The sequence below is a fragment of the Neodiprion fabricii genome, chromosome 7, assembly GCF_021155785.1.
Source record: "Neodiprion fabricii isolate iyNeoFabr1 chromosome 7, iyNeoFabr1.1, whole genome shotgun sequence".
Classification (NCBI taxonomy): domain Eukaryota; kingdom Metazoa; phylum Arthropoda; class Insecta; order Hymenoptera; family Diprionidae; genus Neodiprion; species Neodiprion fabricii.
The window spans coordinates 1495968-1514652 of NC_060245.1; the positions used below are offsets into that span (position 1 = coordinate 1495968).

An 18685-nucleotide genomic window follows, 5' to 3' on the forward strand; every position below is an offset into this window, starting at 1 on the left:
TAATTAAAACTGCGAGTGTTAATTGCGACACGGTTCGAGAATGTGAATAACAAAAGGATAGAAGTAAAACAGTAACTGAATTGATTACAGGTAAAAATCAAGCATAGATATAAATTGTTAAATTTCTTCTAGTTTTCTTGGAGTTAGTAAGCTCACCTGGAAGTGTAATGGTCCCTGGATGTCTGCCTGGGTCTTCTACTCAATATTTCCGACGACGAAAGTCCCTCGCCATTCGTAGTTGTAAACCTTTAGAAAACGAAGATTTGTCAGTAATCGAAAAAGAATGCCTCCGAGTGTGGGGGAGGGGGGATGGGTAACAATTAGGTGGGGGACAAAAAATGTCTCTCGATAATACATATAGTAATCGTATACAGATTCTCGACTTTGCCGTTCCATGTTCATACCTTCCTTACTATTTTGTCTTTCCGTATTTCGACTTGATATATTTTCAATTTTCCGTACTCGAACTTTCCACGTTTATATATTCTAGAAATAATGTTTTCGCACGTATGAAAATTCTCTATTCCGTTTCTTCTATCAATCGGTAATTGTGATCTTTTACCCCTAGCCTGAAAATTAATAACAAAAAAAACTCCAACAACCCTTTATCAACGGGAAATGAATACTACTCCTTCTTTCCCCAACTGGGAATACCGACCTAACTAATTCCTCCGATAGATTGCGATCAACGGAAGATGAAGGCGCGTCGACGAGATCGGTTACACCGGAAACGGATGCCGAGTCTTCCCTGATTGTGCCGGGAGCACCGTCGTTCTGAGTTCCGTTCGCCGGTTCCGTTTGGTGCTGTTGATTCGTTTGAGGCGAGGGCGGTGGTGGCCTCTCGAAAAAGGCTTCCTCCTCTTCGTCGGCGGCGGGAACTTCCGGCGAGACCGAAGACGTCGGAACGGTGCTCGGTGGAAAGCTTCGCGATTCGGGCCGCGTCTCGTCCCTTTCTCGTGGTCGATGCCTCGCCATCGTCTGCGGTATGAGGAAATTGAATGAAAATTAATTTGCCGAGGCGTTGAAAATCGAGACGTCGAGAAAATTTTGTTCTTACCGAAATTACCTGGTGTACATTTTACATGTAAAATAATAATTTCGCAATAAAATAAAACAAAAACAACAATAATAAAAATAGTTGCTGTACAACTTATTATCGGTGACGATTATGATGGTTAATAAATGAGATTTGTTATCGTTAGAGTAATTATTATACGCGATAACAGAGAATAATTAAACGCAACGTATATCTGCGCTTACACTTGAATGCGATACCGTATAAATGTAATAATAATTAATTAAACGCGCCAGTTGCGTGTATAATTACTGCGCGTTACTGCAATACATTGGGTACAAATATCTACAGTGTATAGACATGATAATAGACGAGTGTGTTTAAACATAAATCAATAATAATTACCCACATTGTGTATGATGCGGTACGGTTGTGTGTATATATATATATTTATATACAGAATGAAAAATGTCTGAACATTATGTAGACGCAGCCGTTTGTACGCGTATAGTTTAACGATATTATTGATAACGATTGCTGCAGGTTTCGGTTTGGTCCATAGCCAGGGGAGACTGCTTGCTGCTACTACTGCCAGTGTTGTAATCGTTTATCGATACCCACGAAACTAATTGCAAGCACTGCAACGATACGCTCTATCTATAGCCATATTATCGAATAGCAGTTATAATGCAATATACGCGTGTAATACGGTTTGCATCGAGAATCCGAAATTACAGGAACAACCGGAATGATTTTCCACCGTCAATTACTCCGGTCTGCTACAGTGACCTACCGAATGTCAACTTCTGTGTCTAAATTTAACATTATTTTTTTTTTTTTGTATAACATTTAAATATCTTGTCTTTTTCTTTTTCAATTTGCAACGTCGAGGTTAGTTTCGCCACTTACTTTATTTTTTTTTTTTTTTTTGGCGAATGAGTTTTCGATTCTCTTATCCGTTTTTCAACTACCGAAACAGAGGTAAAAGAATTATAATTGCAACTGGCGTCGCGCGTCGCGTTGCGTAAAATTGTATAATAGATTGTATACAGCTGGAGAGTTACATGAAATAGCAGGTTGTATAAAATCGAAGGGAATTTAATTTCGTGTCGAAATTAACATTCGTATATACATACACACATATATATATATATAGAGAGAGAGAGAGAGAGAGAGAGAGAGAGCGAGAGTTTATCGCTGCAGCCCCGCTCGCATATTGAAAAGCTAATGGGACGGGAGAGAGCATCGTTCGTTCGTGCAAAACCTCCCTTTCTCTCCCTTTACCTTTATTCATCAGACAGCCTTTCACCCCCAATTTACAAACAAAAAAGAAAAACCCAGGAATAATATGTAAACACGTATGTAATCTGTTGGAAATTTCACAAAATTGTTCGCCAAGGGTTTAATAATAATAATAATAATAATTGTAATTCTCGGCCGTGTTTTTTAATTTTTGACGTTGTACTAACGTTTCTTTCTTTTTTTTTTTTTTTCAAACTCGCACTCAAGCAGCGTCCATCTGCTCAAATTAATTGATAAAATTGTTGATCTTTAATTTTTCGTAATTGAAATTTTTCTTTCACATTGCATAAAGTTATGCAACAAGTCTGTTTAATACAAACGAATAATATATACCCCATGGTTTGAACAATGAACACACCTGCGGGCGGAAGGAGATAAAATTTCATAATCAATTTTTCATTCGTCGTTTAATTCCGCGACGGGACTCAACGCGTTATAAAAAAAACATCTTGATTTGCTAATTCTTATTTATTCATCATTAGGTTACCTTCCACCATTCTTTCCTCTTACTTCTTTCTGCGGTTACACACGCCCCTGTAATTTCGTTATCCTGTAGCACGTCAAATCGCAATTAATTGAAAGAATACAAGAGAAATAAAAAAAAAAAACCGAATCTCTTATCCGTCGAAGACAATATACTTTGTTGTTCGAAAATCTTAATATTTTTCGTCGATTTGTTCTTTCTATGACGGTAACACAGATTTCTGCGCCATCGGCCATGAACGAGCATTTTTAAGATCATTAGACAAAACCGTTGATCTTTTTCTCTTATATAACAAGTGGGAAAAGCGGAGAACTTAAAAAAAAAAATTAATACGTCAGATAATGTAAGCGAAAGCTGATCAATCAATTCGTGCAAAAGTAAACTTCAACAGAATGTTTCTCTTGATTTCAATATTTATGAAATGAAAATTATACGAAAAGTAATAATAAGGATGCTGACGATGCAGATATTAATAATAATAACAAGGATAAAAACAACAACAACAATAATAATAATAATAATAACAATAACAATAAAATCATTGTCACTCCCCGCAACTTTCGGCTTTATATAAAATTATACACAGAAATATGTACATATGTACTTTGGTGGAGAACAGAAGGTATTGTTTGAGTCTCCTGTTCGCGTTGGGGAGTTTCAAGGGAAAAGGAAGAGGTGGAGGAGGAGGAGGAGGAGGAGGAGGAGGAGGAGGAGGAGGAGGAGGAGGAGGAGGAGGAGGAGGAGGAGGAGGAGGTGGGTTGGAAACTCAAAACTGGAAGCAAGGGGGAGAGAGCGACAAAACAGGGGAGAGATAGTCTGTTAGCCAGGCGGGGTTCGCTACGCCGAAAATTCTGTCGAGACAATGGATGGATGGTGGGAGGAGAAGTACGGAGGGAAGGAAAGGCAAGTGGAGAAGAGAGTGACGGGATCGCCGGGGCTTGTAAATTCAGGTCTTCTAGTTTTCCAGTCCTCGGGGCTTTTCCCGTGGGAGTATTTTCTTTACATTCCATACATACGTACATATGCGTGTGCATACACACATATATGTATATACAAAAACCAAAACGCCGGGATTACAACTGACGTGACACGCTGCCCTGTCATGCTCAATGCTTCTAATTTCGATCCTCCGACTCTCCAGTTTGCTTAGAGGTAACAAAACAGATGATTCCGAATCCCGACGCACGACGAAATCATTAAAGTATTGAAACGTGGGGTAGATAAGGTTTTAGAATTGCGGGAGAGAAGGTTGGTTCTTGAATGAAAAAAAAAAATAAATAAATAAAAATTTGGGCACGGATAATCCTCGGATCTTTAATTATCGTACATTTGTAACATCTAACTAGGTCTTGAGTCATCGTCTATCCAAGTTTGAGTTATACGTATACATCTAACAGTATATTTTTTATCTATACATCCGAGTTCCTTTTTCGCACGGTAATTATCCATCAGTAACGTAAAAAAATAAGAGCTTGCGGGTCGGCTGTAATGTAAATATCTAACGATTATGCGCCGCTCTCTCTCTCTCTCTCTCTCTCTCTCTTTTGCTCCGGTAATTAGATTTCAGTGTAATTATTGTTATCAGATTATACACCGGCTGTACTGCAAGATATATAATAGCGTGTAACATTAACCTCCTTGCTGCCTGTCTCAGACACTCCGAACCCTCTCGATCTCCCTCCCAGCTGTCCTCTCAGCATTGCAGTCTCTTCGTCTTTCGGGTTAACGCGAGGCTCTTATAACCAACTAACCAACCAACCAGCGAACCGACCGCCGCTCGAGATGGTTCAATTAATAATCGCACAATTACCACCCGTTATACATATACATGTATCGTATAATATACTCGTTACGTGATGTATATATTAAAGTAAGCCCACGCAAAGGGGGTCGACTCTCAATAATAGTATATATACATATAAAAAAAAGACGCAACAATGCCGAAAATTACCTCATTAGCAGTTTTTCTTTTTTCCCTTTTTATCTTCACCTAGTTTACCAAAATCGAGACTGAATTCTGTAAAAGTATATTACCTATCTTTTCTACGAATACTATTTTTCAAAAGTAAAAGAACCATAATATATAATATATAATATATAGATTTTGAAGAATTTGGTTAAAAATCAAGTTTTATTCACGTTACAATATCAAGTATGAAAAATCCAATGACAAACTTCCTTACATAGCGCACGGTAAAGAAAATTTTATACCTGTACTAAAGTCGCGGAGAATTGAAGAAAGTATAAATTTGTCCGATGAAACAAAGTTAAAAGTTTATAGCTGTGGGACACATATGTGTGATCTGTATAAACGTGATAAAAAGAACTTACCGTAACCATGTAGGAAAGACCGGATAACGTCATTCTGGCAACAGAATCTTTTCGTCTGACCGGCTGATGCCACGATCTGCGGAGTGTGACACCCTGAAAAATGAAGAAATAAGAATGATACAATATAAATGATGAAAGAACCGTAAAACATTTTCCCAACTTTGTTTACGTTTGACAAAAAAAAAAAAAGAAATCTTCTTCGTTCAAAAAACAGTGTCAGGTATATTAACCGCACGTTTTATTTCACACGATTATACCTGCAACCTCAGACGCGACGCGACGATTGTGCGTCTTTTAAAAGCCTGCAGCTGAGATAAGGGCTGGATTAAAGACTGACCTCGGGTATTTCGGTTGAGTCGGGTACGTCGCGGGTTATGTCGGGATCCGGAGGTCTGTGTTCCGGCAAAAGGGCCCCGTACTTCCTAGACGCCATTCGTCTACGTCGTTCGAGCCATCGTTGCTTTTCCTGAGCCTCCGAGTCTTCGTCGACGCCAAAAAACGTCGCCGTTTCCCGTTTTATGTAACTGAAATTGAGGAAGACGTCGATAAAGCACAGAGAACAAAACTTGACGAAAATTCCACTCTTGTTCGATTTTACAAATTTTATTTTTATTTTTTCATTCCTTCGAACGGAATTTTGCGTGCTTCTTTACAGGGATCGAAGCAATCGGTTTTTTTTTTTTTGTCCCTCGATTCAATTCGTGCGGCAAAATTAAACTTCGCAGGTAGAATAAAGTGCAACGAATTCCGTTGCATCCTGTACGTATTTGCTTTCTCGAGGTCTGCAAGTTTTCGAAAAATATTATCAGGTATGGAATAAAATCATCGTCAGAAAAATATTTCAAACATACACGCATCACCGTAATTGGGAATCCTCTCCGCACCATTACCAGACGCACGGTGTATCGTTGTTACGAGTTAGGTAATAACTAAATATCTACATACCTGTACAAGTCCGGGTTAGAACTTGTACACGTATACGAACGGATCTCAGTTACGCCGAGAGATCGTTAACTCTCAGGATTTACCTCGGAGAGTAATTAAATTAACACGGTTCGGAAATATAATGCTTCCACCTGTCACAACCATTCGGATTATACGTATACACGTATACGCAACTATACGTAAAGTATGAGATAGGTTGTTTTTTAACAGTACTTGGAACGGTAATGTTCAACCGATTAGATTTGCTACGTGATTCTGAATCGTGGTTGAAATATTTCTCAAGCGTGAGACGTTCGATCTTTTTTCTTCGTGATAAAAATTTTCATTTTTCAAAAACTTCAGATTACAGTGTAAATAATTAGCCTTCTCAGATTCATTGTCTTACATCACGGGTCAACGGTCAGCTGTCGGTCTGTTTGGATTGGTTCGATTGTTTCTCCGCCAGATAACGCGGATTGGAAAGTGACAATGACCCCGTTTGAAAACCATCGAACGGTTGCTCATCTTACTTTTTGATGGTCTCGGTGCGACTGAGGGTGCGCCGTAGCCTCTGATTGTGAGCGGCGTCGTTCGATTGGCCGATGAAAGTGGGTCCGTTTAGGTGATGGGGTCTGGGCCCGGTTGGGGCCGAGGCGCTCCTCGCGAGGCTTGCGGTCAAAGGCACGGGTGGTGAAGTGGTCGTTGAAGAGGAAGCCGGATTACCCGGGGATTCCGACCTCATCTTCGAGGGGTTGCCAACGTTTCCGGATGCGCTGCTCTGCTGCTGCAGTTGCTGGCCCCCGACGGTTTGCTGTTGCTGCTGTTGCTGCTGCTGCTGCTGCTGCTGCTGTTGTTGTTGTTGCTGTTGTATGTTCGGGGGCAGTCCGTCTCCCCCGCCTCCGTTTATCCCCGCCGCCCCCGCCCCCACAGCGTACATGCTGATGCTCTGCGGCGTTCCCCCGATCACCAGGCCCATTCCCAATCCTCCACCCCCACCGCCGCTACCGCCGCCGCCATCTTGGACCCCCGAGGAGGATCCCGTCGACGTGCTCGTAGTACCGGAACCCGGCGATGGTTGCCTGCGGGAAAGAAAATCGAAAGGGGTCTTGTTATTTGTTTTTCATTATTGTGGGGAAAAAATTTTATATATTCGTTTTTGTTGCAAGAGACGAGTTTATCGGACAACGCCTGTAATATTACAATACGCGTGTGGTGCGGAAATTCATTCGACGTTAATTACAGATTGTATGTATATTTTCATATCACAGGACGAGTATAAAGTCCGAAATCGCAAGCTGGGGGATTTATTCATTTATTTGTTTTTTTTTTTTTGTTTTGTCTTTCTCGTTACAGTGCAATGGGGTGGTCAGCTGAAGTTAGCCGAAAGGTGAATCCTATCTGTCGGTTCTCATCTATTCATGACTCGGCAACGAGCTTGCAGCTTTAGCTCCACTTTTTTTTTTTTTTCTTGCCTCCCTCTTTCTGTCCTTTACCAAGCCTACGTACACACACCTATACGTATACAGGACTATCTGATACGCGACATATTATACATATATATATATATATATACGATGTGAATGCGTCTGTGTCTATCTATCTATCTATCTATATATCTATGCATCTATCTGTCTATCTATCTCTTTCTCTCTCACTCTCTCTCAGGCCGTAATGTCACGGGTTAAGCTGTGAGCTCGTGCCCGCAATCAGCCCCAGCTTTCGGATCGAGTCTTGGTCGTAGATGGAAGATCAAAGAGCTAAAATGTCGAAGGAATACGATGACAATAAGAGAGGGTAAAAATCTATATGCATATACATGTATTTTTCCACACGTAATATAAAGGGGGAAAATTAATAATATAATATATTGCGGGCAGAAGTGAAATTTTTCAAACGTTCGCGAATAAATGAGGATTGGAAAATTATCCAAGCCCTGATGATTTTTTTTTTCTTCCCTCTACTTTTCATTTCTCCTTTTGTCTTTCCTTCGCATTATCGACGAGTACATAATTAACACAACAAACGCACGCCAGACTGGAAATAACGAGGCCGGAAGCGATACGTGGATAAATTTTCATGCGCGTATTCGTACTTCGAACACACTGCGCTGTATGTACCTATAATACGGTACAAAATGGGATAACGAAGGACTCGTGATGTTTTCTCAATAATTAATACCTACCAATTAATACCCGGAATATACGTATACGTTCATGATTGCACCATTTTCGCAGACAGTCTCTCGTCGACTTCGTCTCTTTCGCTCTCTACACCTCGTCTTGTCTCGTTTCGTTTCGTCAATGGATGCGACGAACCGTGCAGTTTTGATTAGTTCGCAATCAGTTCACCGCGTGCAATATTCTCCATTTCCTATACGTTTACGATGTACACCAACATTACCGTCGTTATTATTTTCGTATACTTTTCATTCTACGTATATATTTTTATATGATTAAATTTGAATTTAAATGGCGGATGTAGTCGTTTTATTTTCTTTCCTCAAAACTAATACTTTCAACAAATCGCACCTACATACATAATCCAGGGTTCGCATCGATCCCCGTCTTACAATTGTTGATCGATTCGAGACTCTCCGTACTACGCAAATAGTCGGGATAGATTCCACGCAAAAAAAATGAAAAGCAGGATGGGGATGATACTGGGTCTGATTCTCAGGTCGACGAACCGAGATAATACCAATGCCTGTACACAATACCGAGGTTAATGGACGTTCCTAGTTCTCCTCACCGACTAAATGCGATTAATGACGTGATCGACCACAGACGAAACTAGACGAACGAAATTTTTCTCTACTATATTATTACAGTCACGTATGAAAAGTTTCTCTTTCATCGCAATATATCGACGCGTCAATCGCAATCTCGCGTGCATACGAATATTGCGATTTTTTTTTAAAAAAAAGCGACTCGCTGCCCTTTTTCCCGAATTCGCGACATGACAAATGTGCTGTACGTAGTCCGATTCGTATACCATACATGACATAATAACAGCTAGAGTTGTATTGATTAGTTTCTAGCAGTCGCGTCCTACGTTCTCTCCTCTCCTACCCTCTCCCTCCTCGTTCGCCTTGCTGTGGATGTTGATTCATGCGGGTAAGAATATATGCGACCACCTATTTATCTCTAACAACCTACGTATGTCTGTACCGTCTGTACGTTATATTGGAGGCCCCGCGTCATGTCTTCGCGATATAGCCGTTTAATTTCCGGCTAAAATGTTATGCTGTACACATAAATACGCACATACGCGCACACCGCATGTTACAGTTGTACGCATAACCTGTAAGGTGATATTTCCAAGTCAGCTTACCCGTCTACGCGCATCGCCTAGTCTATGGCTCTGTTTTACCGACGATCGATAAGACAAAAATCAAAACGATCCGAATTTTATAGTTTCGCGATCTGATTCTGGAATATTGCGGAGGGTGGACCGTTGGCTGTTATTTCGTATGTTTTTAGCAGTCCATGAGTCAAAGCTTGTGTCGTTCTGCGTACGTGCGAAGGTTGAGGTTAGGGTTTCGGTATGTGGTGACCGGTTGACGTATTTATGCGTTAAACTTAAACCCGATTAGTTGGTTTCGCCAGCCGGAAACTATAACGCCCCGTTGCCTAAACTACACCCGGGTTTCACACACCAACGGACATACGAACGGTACGCTACCCGAAGAAGTTCTGCACCCTGAAACTGTTTGGAATTTCGAGAATTCGAACACGGTACGGGAAGTTCCGCCGGGAGTTTCAAAAGTGTACTAAGAATTTTTATTTCTCAATATGTTTTACTTTTGTGTCCGGAACGCAGAAAAGTATAAGTTACAAAATGAAAAAAAAAAAAATGGAGGCAAGAAATTGCGAAACGTTTCAAATTTCTGTATCACGTTTTCCCTTGAGAAACAGTCGAGTGTTCTGCGAGAGAAAATTGAGGGCAGAAAGAAAAAAAAAATAAAAGTAAATAAGTGCTGTTACAAGCAGTATTAAGAGATTTTTATTAGACTGATGAGATTATATGCTAATTGTAAACGGGAAGGCGAACGAGGGAGTGTGCACGATGTCATGCACGCGTTTCTGTACAAGTACTTGTAAACGTATAATAATAACCCGTAATTAGGTGATGTATATAACACGCTGCAATAAAAATTATTCCAAGGAATACGGCGACCGTTAAAAAGGGATAACAATTATAAGTTATGTACCCATGCTGCAGCTCGAGTACATTTCATTTATACATACATACCAAATACGGTTATATTATACGCATAACAAGTAATTGCCGGTTTGTAATTATTGTACAACGATTATATCTATATTCAAGTGAGGGGAACGGAAATACCGGTGCAGAAATTACTACTTATGTATTAACATACATACATATATATATATATATATATATTTTTTTTAATCAACTTTTAATATCTCGCCAAGCTACGCAGCCCTAAAATCTTGACTCTGACAGTTTTCAATCTGGAACGTTTTGAAGTTGCGGGCCAATCGGCGGTTAACCGTGGCAAAATTTCGCTTCGGCAAACCGGTCTTGATTTTTCGCGGTTAATACGATGGTGTGAAAGTAAAAACGTATTTCCGGTATGACTGACCATCCGCAGAGTTTTACAATAAACCCCAAAACAAGGATTCTTTGTCAGTCCGTGCACCGCTGCAGGTGATGGCGAGGAATAATAACACATGCCGCGGTTACGGTTACTGTTACGATTACGGTGCTCTACCAAACAGCCGCCATTGCATCCAGCGAGTTGCAACGCAAACACAGAAATATGCATCGGCGTTGCCGCCCTCAGGCAGCGTGGTCCATGGATCGCAGCCCCCGATGCCTGGAATCTGTATGCAGCCTAGAACGGATTGTAGAAGCACCTATACACGTAGACCGTGTAACATGTATTCCGTGCCGCTGAATAATTCCTCTCTTTGATGATGATGATGATGATGATGATGATCGTGATCATGATAGGCTCAAACCCCACCAACTGTATCGCGATTCAGCTTATGTATGTGTCTGCTTCGCAGTAGCTGATCGAAGCGTTTCGAATGCTTGCTTGACCCTCTGGTAATCCCAGGGATATAATACAGAGGTATAACAGGAATTCGCGGTTCGATATATATATACATACGTATAATACACACTTAATTGGGAAAATGTTGTTCGTGTATATAATATCCTCGATACGTTCGACAGGTTATACGATGTTATTCAAATTCACGGAGGCTGTTTCGATTCGTCAATATTGAGAGAGAAAACGAATTCTCGTGATCTTTCATTCTGTCCAATTTTCCTCGTCTCTCTCTCTCTCTCTCACTCTTTCTCTCTCTCTCTCTATATATATATATATATATATGTTCTCCCTTTTTCATTACGACGAAGCTACGGTTACATAATCCGAACCCGATGGATGGATGGACGTATACATAGATACCTTCGGGAATTCCTAATTGAGAAACTCGGTCTTGCGTGTCGACCGGTGAAGCGAACCTCGATGATGATACTTGCTACTCCTCTTCTCCCTCCGCCATAAGATGAGGAGGATCAGACTTGCCGGACTTGACCGTACCGTTTCCAAGGATGAGGCCAATATTCGGCGTTAACTAATTTCTAACTGTACTAATTAGCCCTTTGATCGTCGCGGTTCGAGGCTTCGGTGTAACCGAATCCCCAGTGTGTCCGTTGATTCGCTCTGAATTCCGATAGGCAGCGTGAACGAACCTCGTCTCTTCTCCTTTCGCTTCTATCGGATTGAGTTATTATAATAACCATGTCGGCGTTATTGAGTAAATATTTTTAATAATTCATCGAAATAGGGTTAACCACACACCAGTGATCGAACAAACTGCGTAAAAAAGTATTACGCCTACGCATAGCGATGTTAACGTGGTTGTTCGTTTACCGATTGCTTTCCTCAAGTGTTCGTCATTCACCGGTGTATAATTACCCTGCATTTACTCTTTTCGCCAGCGATCTCTATGCGGTGAACACGATAAGCCCATAAACATGAGAATCCTGTCAAATCACCCGAGTCTAGACGTTTCGATTTGCGTTCTGGTTATAAAGCCTTTTCTGAAATTGCAATCGACACCTCAGCTCGTGTTGCTTTATAATTTTATCGAAATCATTTGTACAACATGGCAGGTACGTCGTCTTATCCGTGTTCACTTATATCCATGATGCATCGATCGTTCAAACAGCGATGCCCTAAACGCTGGTCCGTAAGTGCGTTCAAGTTTGAAGTCATTTCACCCAGAAGACATCGCGTATCACAATCGAGTTCCAAGGTATTCCACGTGTTGGTTTAAGACCCAAAGAAGACAAGAGGTTGCGACGATTCGTCGCCGGTAATCCAGCCAATCGATTGTAACGCCGACGGTGGAGGATCTAGGATCTGTGATCTATGGTCAAGGATGGAACAGAGGAAGGAAGTACAGTATCGTATCGCGTACCGGGGTTGACGGTCTGCAACAGCATCAGCAGCGGCAGCAGGGACATTAACGAGTCAGTCGGGGTTTTGACCCAGCGTGACCTGACCCAGAGAGGAGTCCAAGGGTCGGTTGCTCGGCTCGTGAGGTTTCGGAGTTCCTCGTGCCGTTTCGTTGTTCAAACTCGGGGTGCAGCCCGCTCGATAACACCGCGTGGTCCCCGTCGCGTCGTCTACCGACGGCGATGACGTATCTCCTTCGGAAGGAGAGGAGAGGAGAGGAGAGGAGGATGAAAATAGAGGAAGAAGAAGGGACGGGGAAGGAGCTCGCCCTGCATCCGCCGCCACCGTACGTCCGCGAATCAGTCAGGAGGTCAGAGGGTCTCCTCAAAAGAAGAAGTTCAGACCTGGTTCCAGCTTTCACCCGCCCTTAAGATACCTCAGGGATTTTCCCAGGCACGCCTCTTGGGTACGTTATAACAACGGGATGGATGAACCAGACGAGACGGACGAAGTGAAAAAGGAGCTGAATTTCCGCTTGTTCTTCCTTACCTCTCGAGTTATCTTTACACCGTTTATACGTCGTAACTAGTTTTCATCGACGAGACTGAGGTGAAGCGTGATATAATTTTAGCGGCGTCCAATTCTGGAGAATTGTGAATAATAACGAATTTCTTCCTGATGTTTCGCGACGTCAACGTTGCTTACTCCAACCTCGTGTTCTTTGGACGGTTATGATTGTTCCAAAAGTAATGGGTAGGCAATTTGAATTCTTCACTTCGTTGAACGAATATTTATCTAATTATCCTCAAGTGGAAGACATCTACAGTCCACTCCACGTTATTCTCAGCTTGTGCAGGTACCTAAAGTGTTCGACTCTCTCTCTCCCTTTCTCTCTCTCTCTACCGTATTGAAGACGAATGACGATGATAACCTTTTGATCACTCGATTAACCGAACCTCGAAGCCGTCTCAACCCATTTTCAAAGAGTCCTTCGCCTCCTCCTTCTTCTCCTTGTTCTTCTTCAATTTGAAAATGGGTTAAATCAAAAACGATGGCCAATGATCATCGATCCAGGTAACAACGCATCTGCCTGGTGGTCTAATGGTCCAAGCAGCATATGGTGCAGTGCCAGTTGCTCGAAGTAGTGTAACACCCGAGTCGAGGATGTGTTCGGCTTGCGCACTGAACAGGCGAGAGCTGCTGCAGCGACGGGTCGGCAATCCGATACCATTAACAATAATTACCACCCGCGAACAATCAGCCGGCTGCTGTTGTTGTCGGAGGCGGTGGTGGTGGTGGTGGTGGTGGTGGTGCCGCATGCATGCAGGAGGAGACATGGGTGCAGATCCCTTTCACCAGTTTCCCATTTAATCCGAGAGATTAAGATTGGCCAAAGATTAACGAGGGAGAGAGACTGAGATATCGGTATTTGTATATACGTGTGTGTGTGTGTGTGTGTGTGTGTGTGTTTGGGGTTGGGTTTGATTATATCGCAGTACTACCTAAATTCCGATTGTCGGTTGTAACGAAGATATTCGCCGAATTATACCTTGGTGTGAATACTCTATGCAATGGAGTGTAGGGTCAGCGCAGAAAGGTGAGAGAAAAAAGTTTTTGAAGGATCGAATAAAGGTAATAAATCAAGTTTGAATGGATTTAAAAATTGTTATTATAAAGAGAAAAAACTTATTTAAACCTTTGCAAGTTTCGTAACGATTTTGTAATCAGCACACATTTTCGATCCGATTGTGCATAATTACCATAAGCCATGTTGAAAAATAGCTTACACCTCTACACTACCAACGGATTGTCAACTCATCGGACTGAGTAAATACATTCACCGAAAAACTATAATTTCAGGAACGCAACTTGTTTAAATTTTATACACAATAATAGCATAAAGAGCAAACGAGACTGGGAGGATTCTTAATTAAGAACCGAAAAGTTAATTGCGTAGCTGGGGCGGTGAAGAGAGTTAATAACACTACGTGAAAATTACATTTTCGACCGTATGGCCTCCGGGTTTGAATTATTATTGCTTTTACATCAAAGCCTGGATTTATAAGAACATATTAAATACCGACGGATGGACGAAAATTTGGATCTTAACGTCCTGTTGTTACTCCAACCTTTAACGACCGAGCAAAATCACCCTTTTCCCTACTTATATTAAATAAACAAACGAACGAAAATTGTTCAAATTTCGACGGAGGATCGCTTTTTCCAAGCGTAAATTCAGGAAAGTTACTCACATTCCGAAAATCGTCAAAATAAATACGAAAAATATGAAATTATTGTAATTCCTAGTTCTCGTTTACCGACCTAAATAATATTTCATGCAAATATTCTCACGACGTCTCATTTTAATCCACATTCACAGCGATGCACCCTCGAAATTCCAGCCCTTTCCGTTCGTTCGTTTATTTAATACAGAAAGAAAAATAGTGAGTCTACTCGGTCGGTTAAAAGTAGGATCACTACATGGCCTTAAGTTAGCTCAAGGGTCGCGTGGAAGCGAGACGCGGATCCCTCGTGAGTTTGCAATTATTACAAAAGCATTCTTCTTTGACCCTTCATCCGAAGAGGGTCGAAGACATCTTTTTACCCGCTCCCTGATATCTCTTTCTTTTTCACCAAGAAGCGTACGAGGAAGAAATAGAGAAAAAAAATCACCGGGAACCGCCGAATAAAGGAAATAAAAGAGAAATAGTACTAGTTGTGTGCATGCGCGCGTGTGTGTGTGTGTGTGATACATATTCTATGTATGATTCATGTATATATATGTATACACACATCTATGGGTATAATATAAATGTGTCCCGTACACTTTTCCCTCATACTCCGATTCTCCTGGCAACCGCAGTATAACTACCGCACATTTTTCCCTTCTTCTTCTTCTTCTTCTTCTTCTGCGACCCTCTCACGAGTTTCATGCGAATAGCCGAAGAGGCGCCGCTGCTGTGACGCAATTTTTCCCTTGATTCTCAAGCATGCACGGTATTTCACGTTACACTCGATTCTTTCCTTCCCTCTTATTTTTTTCTACTTGTTGTTATTATTATTATTATTACTATTATTGCTATTGCTGTTGTTGTTGTATTTATTTCACGGGTTGATTTTTATTTCCATATTTTTCAAACGTTATACATGCGGAGAGACGCGAATAACTTGGTCAAAGTATTTTTGTACCCGTGTATAATACATGTACCTATACGTATATACAAAATATATGTAGTTTGATTTTTAATTTTATAATAATATATATAAGTGCAAAAACAGAGCACAAAAAAAGGGAGCAGAGACAGAGAGAGCAAGGCTGAAAAACACGAAAACAAGCGTATCAGAAAAGAAAGAAGAGAAAAACGAAGAATACGGAAAGAAAGTCGTACATATATATCTATATAATACAGACGTTCATGTATGTATATACGACATATATATAAACCAATAATATGTGTGCGTGTATACATATACGGTGTGTGATGTGTATAATACGTATGCGAACGGGTGGAAAACGCGAGAGGATAAGTAGTTGAATTTTAACGAGAGAACTGGTAAAGGGGAGGATAAGGAAAAGCTGGAGGAGCAAGGGAGGAAATGGAGGAGAAGGAGGAGGAGGAGGAGGAGGAGGAGAGTAAACGAGCGGAAACTGATTCGCGAAAACCGGTAATAACCGAAAACCTACGAGTATAAGATGAGTTTACGGGTGGGTTTCATCTGGGAAGCCCAACCCGAGAGTACAAATTTGAACGGATGAAAATTTCCCTACAGAATCTGTGCCTGATGATATTTCTTAATTAACTAAAGATACAGGTACGTAGTATAGAAAAAAATAAAAATAAAAATTAAACGAACGAAACGAACATACGATATCCGAAAACTTCAAGCACGCGAAATTCAAGGAAGAAGAAGAATAAGAAAAACATATAAACATAGTTACAAGTTGAATATGGCAAAATAATACGAGAATTTAAATTTTCAATGGATAATTGACCGACGACTTTGATTATTTTTTAATTATACCTACAGTTTTTTAATTATTTATTGTTTACTTTTACTTGTTGTTTTTTTTTTCTTTTTCTTTCGCTTTTTCTCTTTTTATCCTTCTGTACTGTCAAAATCCTTGTTATCATTGCAAGAACGTATTAATTCTTAAAAAATATTTCCACGCGTATAATAATAAGGTGTGTGTACATAAAATTCCCGTGTAATATATGCATGTAAATAATTTTTTCTCCCACTCATTTGCGTTAATTTTTTCTCCTCTCTTTCTCAACAACGCCGTGCTTTATAATAAAATACACGCGGAATTTACAGGAATATTATTTCGTCGGGGAAAAGGAGGGGGGAGAGGGGGGGGGGGGGTAGTAGAGTAATTTGCAAGTGTCACGAACAAAGAGCTGGCGAATTATATTTCCGGCTCTCCTCTGTCGGTGGTCCGGAGGGAGGTTCTGAACCTGCCTGCTGCTGCTCTTCAATTATCATTGTTATCGTTCTAACTATACAAAATAATAATATAATTATAATAACGTATATGTTGTGAATGGAATTAAGAAAAAAATAAAATAAAAGAACCCTCACCAAAAACTTTGAATGAGAAATTAATGATTAGAAACAAAAATAGAATAATAATAATAATAATAATAATAATAATAATAATAATAATAATAATAATCCCTCATACGCGAGGCGGATAATCTCCTTTTACGGTGAGAAGATAAAAGAATAAGCAATTTTTATTTTTTTTTCGTACACACACCAAATGTATGTAATAATAAATATATATTTTGCTTTCCTCATCTCTCGCCCGGCAGCCAGAAATCAATCGAGCTTTTCTTTCTCTTCCACTATCATGTGATGAAATTTTGAATCGAATATCGAACGAATTACGAATTTATACGTTGTACGTCGATTATCGGTATTTTCATCAGTACCCACCATACCGATCGAGCGACGTGCAATTTCATGAGCGATTTAACCTGCAACGGGCAGAGAATTATACAGTACGAGAATCGTGAAAATTCCTCTTTCCCTCTCTGTTTTCTTTTATTCCCATTCCTCTCTCTATCTCTCTTCACGTACACGTATCAAACCTTTCAGAGTTCGTTGCATTAATGAAAAAATACTCTTGTATATATATATGTATATATATATATGATTGCCACGTCATAGATCTGCGATGGAAATTTGATGACCAGGATGAAAGAATCAAAGAAAAAAAAAAAAAACAATACGAGTAAAAAATAAAAATTTCCATCTCGATAGACATTGTGCAACGTATCCAGTATATTAGTTATTAAAAACAAGATATTTTTATACGTACAAATGCATGCACGATGCATTATACATATATGCTGGTTATACTGTATATAGTATATATATATAACTATTGTCTGGAATCAAGGAAGGATTAATTCAATTCCATTCCATTGAATTCAGTTCAATTCAATTCAATTCAATTCCATTTTCATTCTGCTCTATTCTAGAATAAATATATACATACATATGTGTTATACACGTACATCATATATTATATATACACACCCATATATCCCATTTTACTCCTGAGCTGGTTCTATATTATTTTTATTATTCAGACACTGACGCAAACTGCACATTGTCAGCATTGTGTCGGATTTTATTTCGTCTCGACGTTCGTTGCGCAGACAAATGTGTATTACGAATGTCGGGCGTATTATGGCTATATACGGTGGATAAAAAAAGCAACGGAACAAATCCGACGAAACGAATATCGCCAACGATTTTGATCTCGTTTTCGAAAGTCAAGTCACACCGAAACAACTTCCACGCCGTTTGCTTCGCAATTTCCGCTTTATTTCACTTCAACCCCCCCCCCCCCCCCCCCCCCCCCGGTGTAATTCGTTTTTTTTTTTTTCCATACGCACACGTTTTAATCAAAGAAAGAAAAAGATGAAAGATAAAAATTTCACAAAATTGAAAAGTATATGTAAGGTAAACATTTGATTTTCACTCAAACAACTCGCGAACGTGCGGATGTATATAATAACGAAGTACACAAAGAACGAAATTGAGAAATGAAATTTACCTTCTTCGCCTGATTCGGAAATATATGTGTATGTATGTATATATATATATCCTCCAAAATAAACTTTGCGATATTGATACGGAGAGGAAGAGAACATTGAGCAAGGAAAACAAGGTGTAAAAA

General features: G+C 40.2%; 1 protein-coding gene across 5 annotated transcripts in view; it reads right to left on the reverse strand.

Annotated features, from left to right (window-relative positions):
• LOC124186597 overlaps positions 1–18685 on the reverse strand; it is a 56596-nt gene that overhangs the window by 5520 nt on the left and 32391 nt on the right. For all 5 annotated transcript variants that reach the window (XM_046578431.1, XM_046578429.1, XM_046578430.1 and 2 more), the window contains 5 exons: positions 6587–7135; positions 5470–5656; positions 5133–5225; positions 659–978; positions 157–246 (listed from right to left, as the gene is read on the reverse strand). In XM_046578431.1, the coding sequence (XP_046434387.1) occupies positions 157–246; positions 659–978; positions 5133–5225; positions 5470–5656; positions 6587–7135 (1239 nt within the window). The remainder of the gene's footprint in view (positions 1–156; positions 247–658; positions 979–5132; positions 5226–5469; positions 5657–6586; positions 7136–18685) is intronic.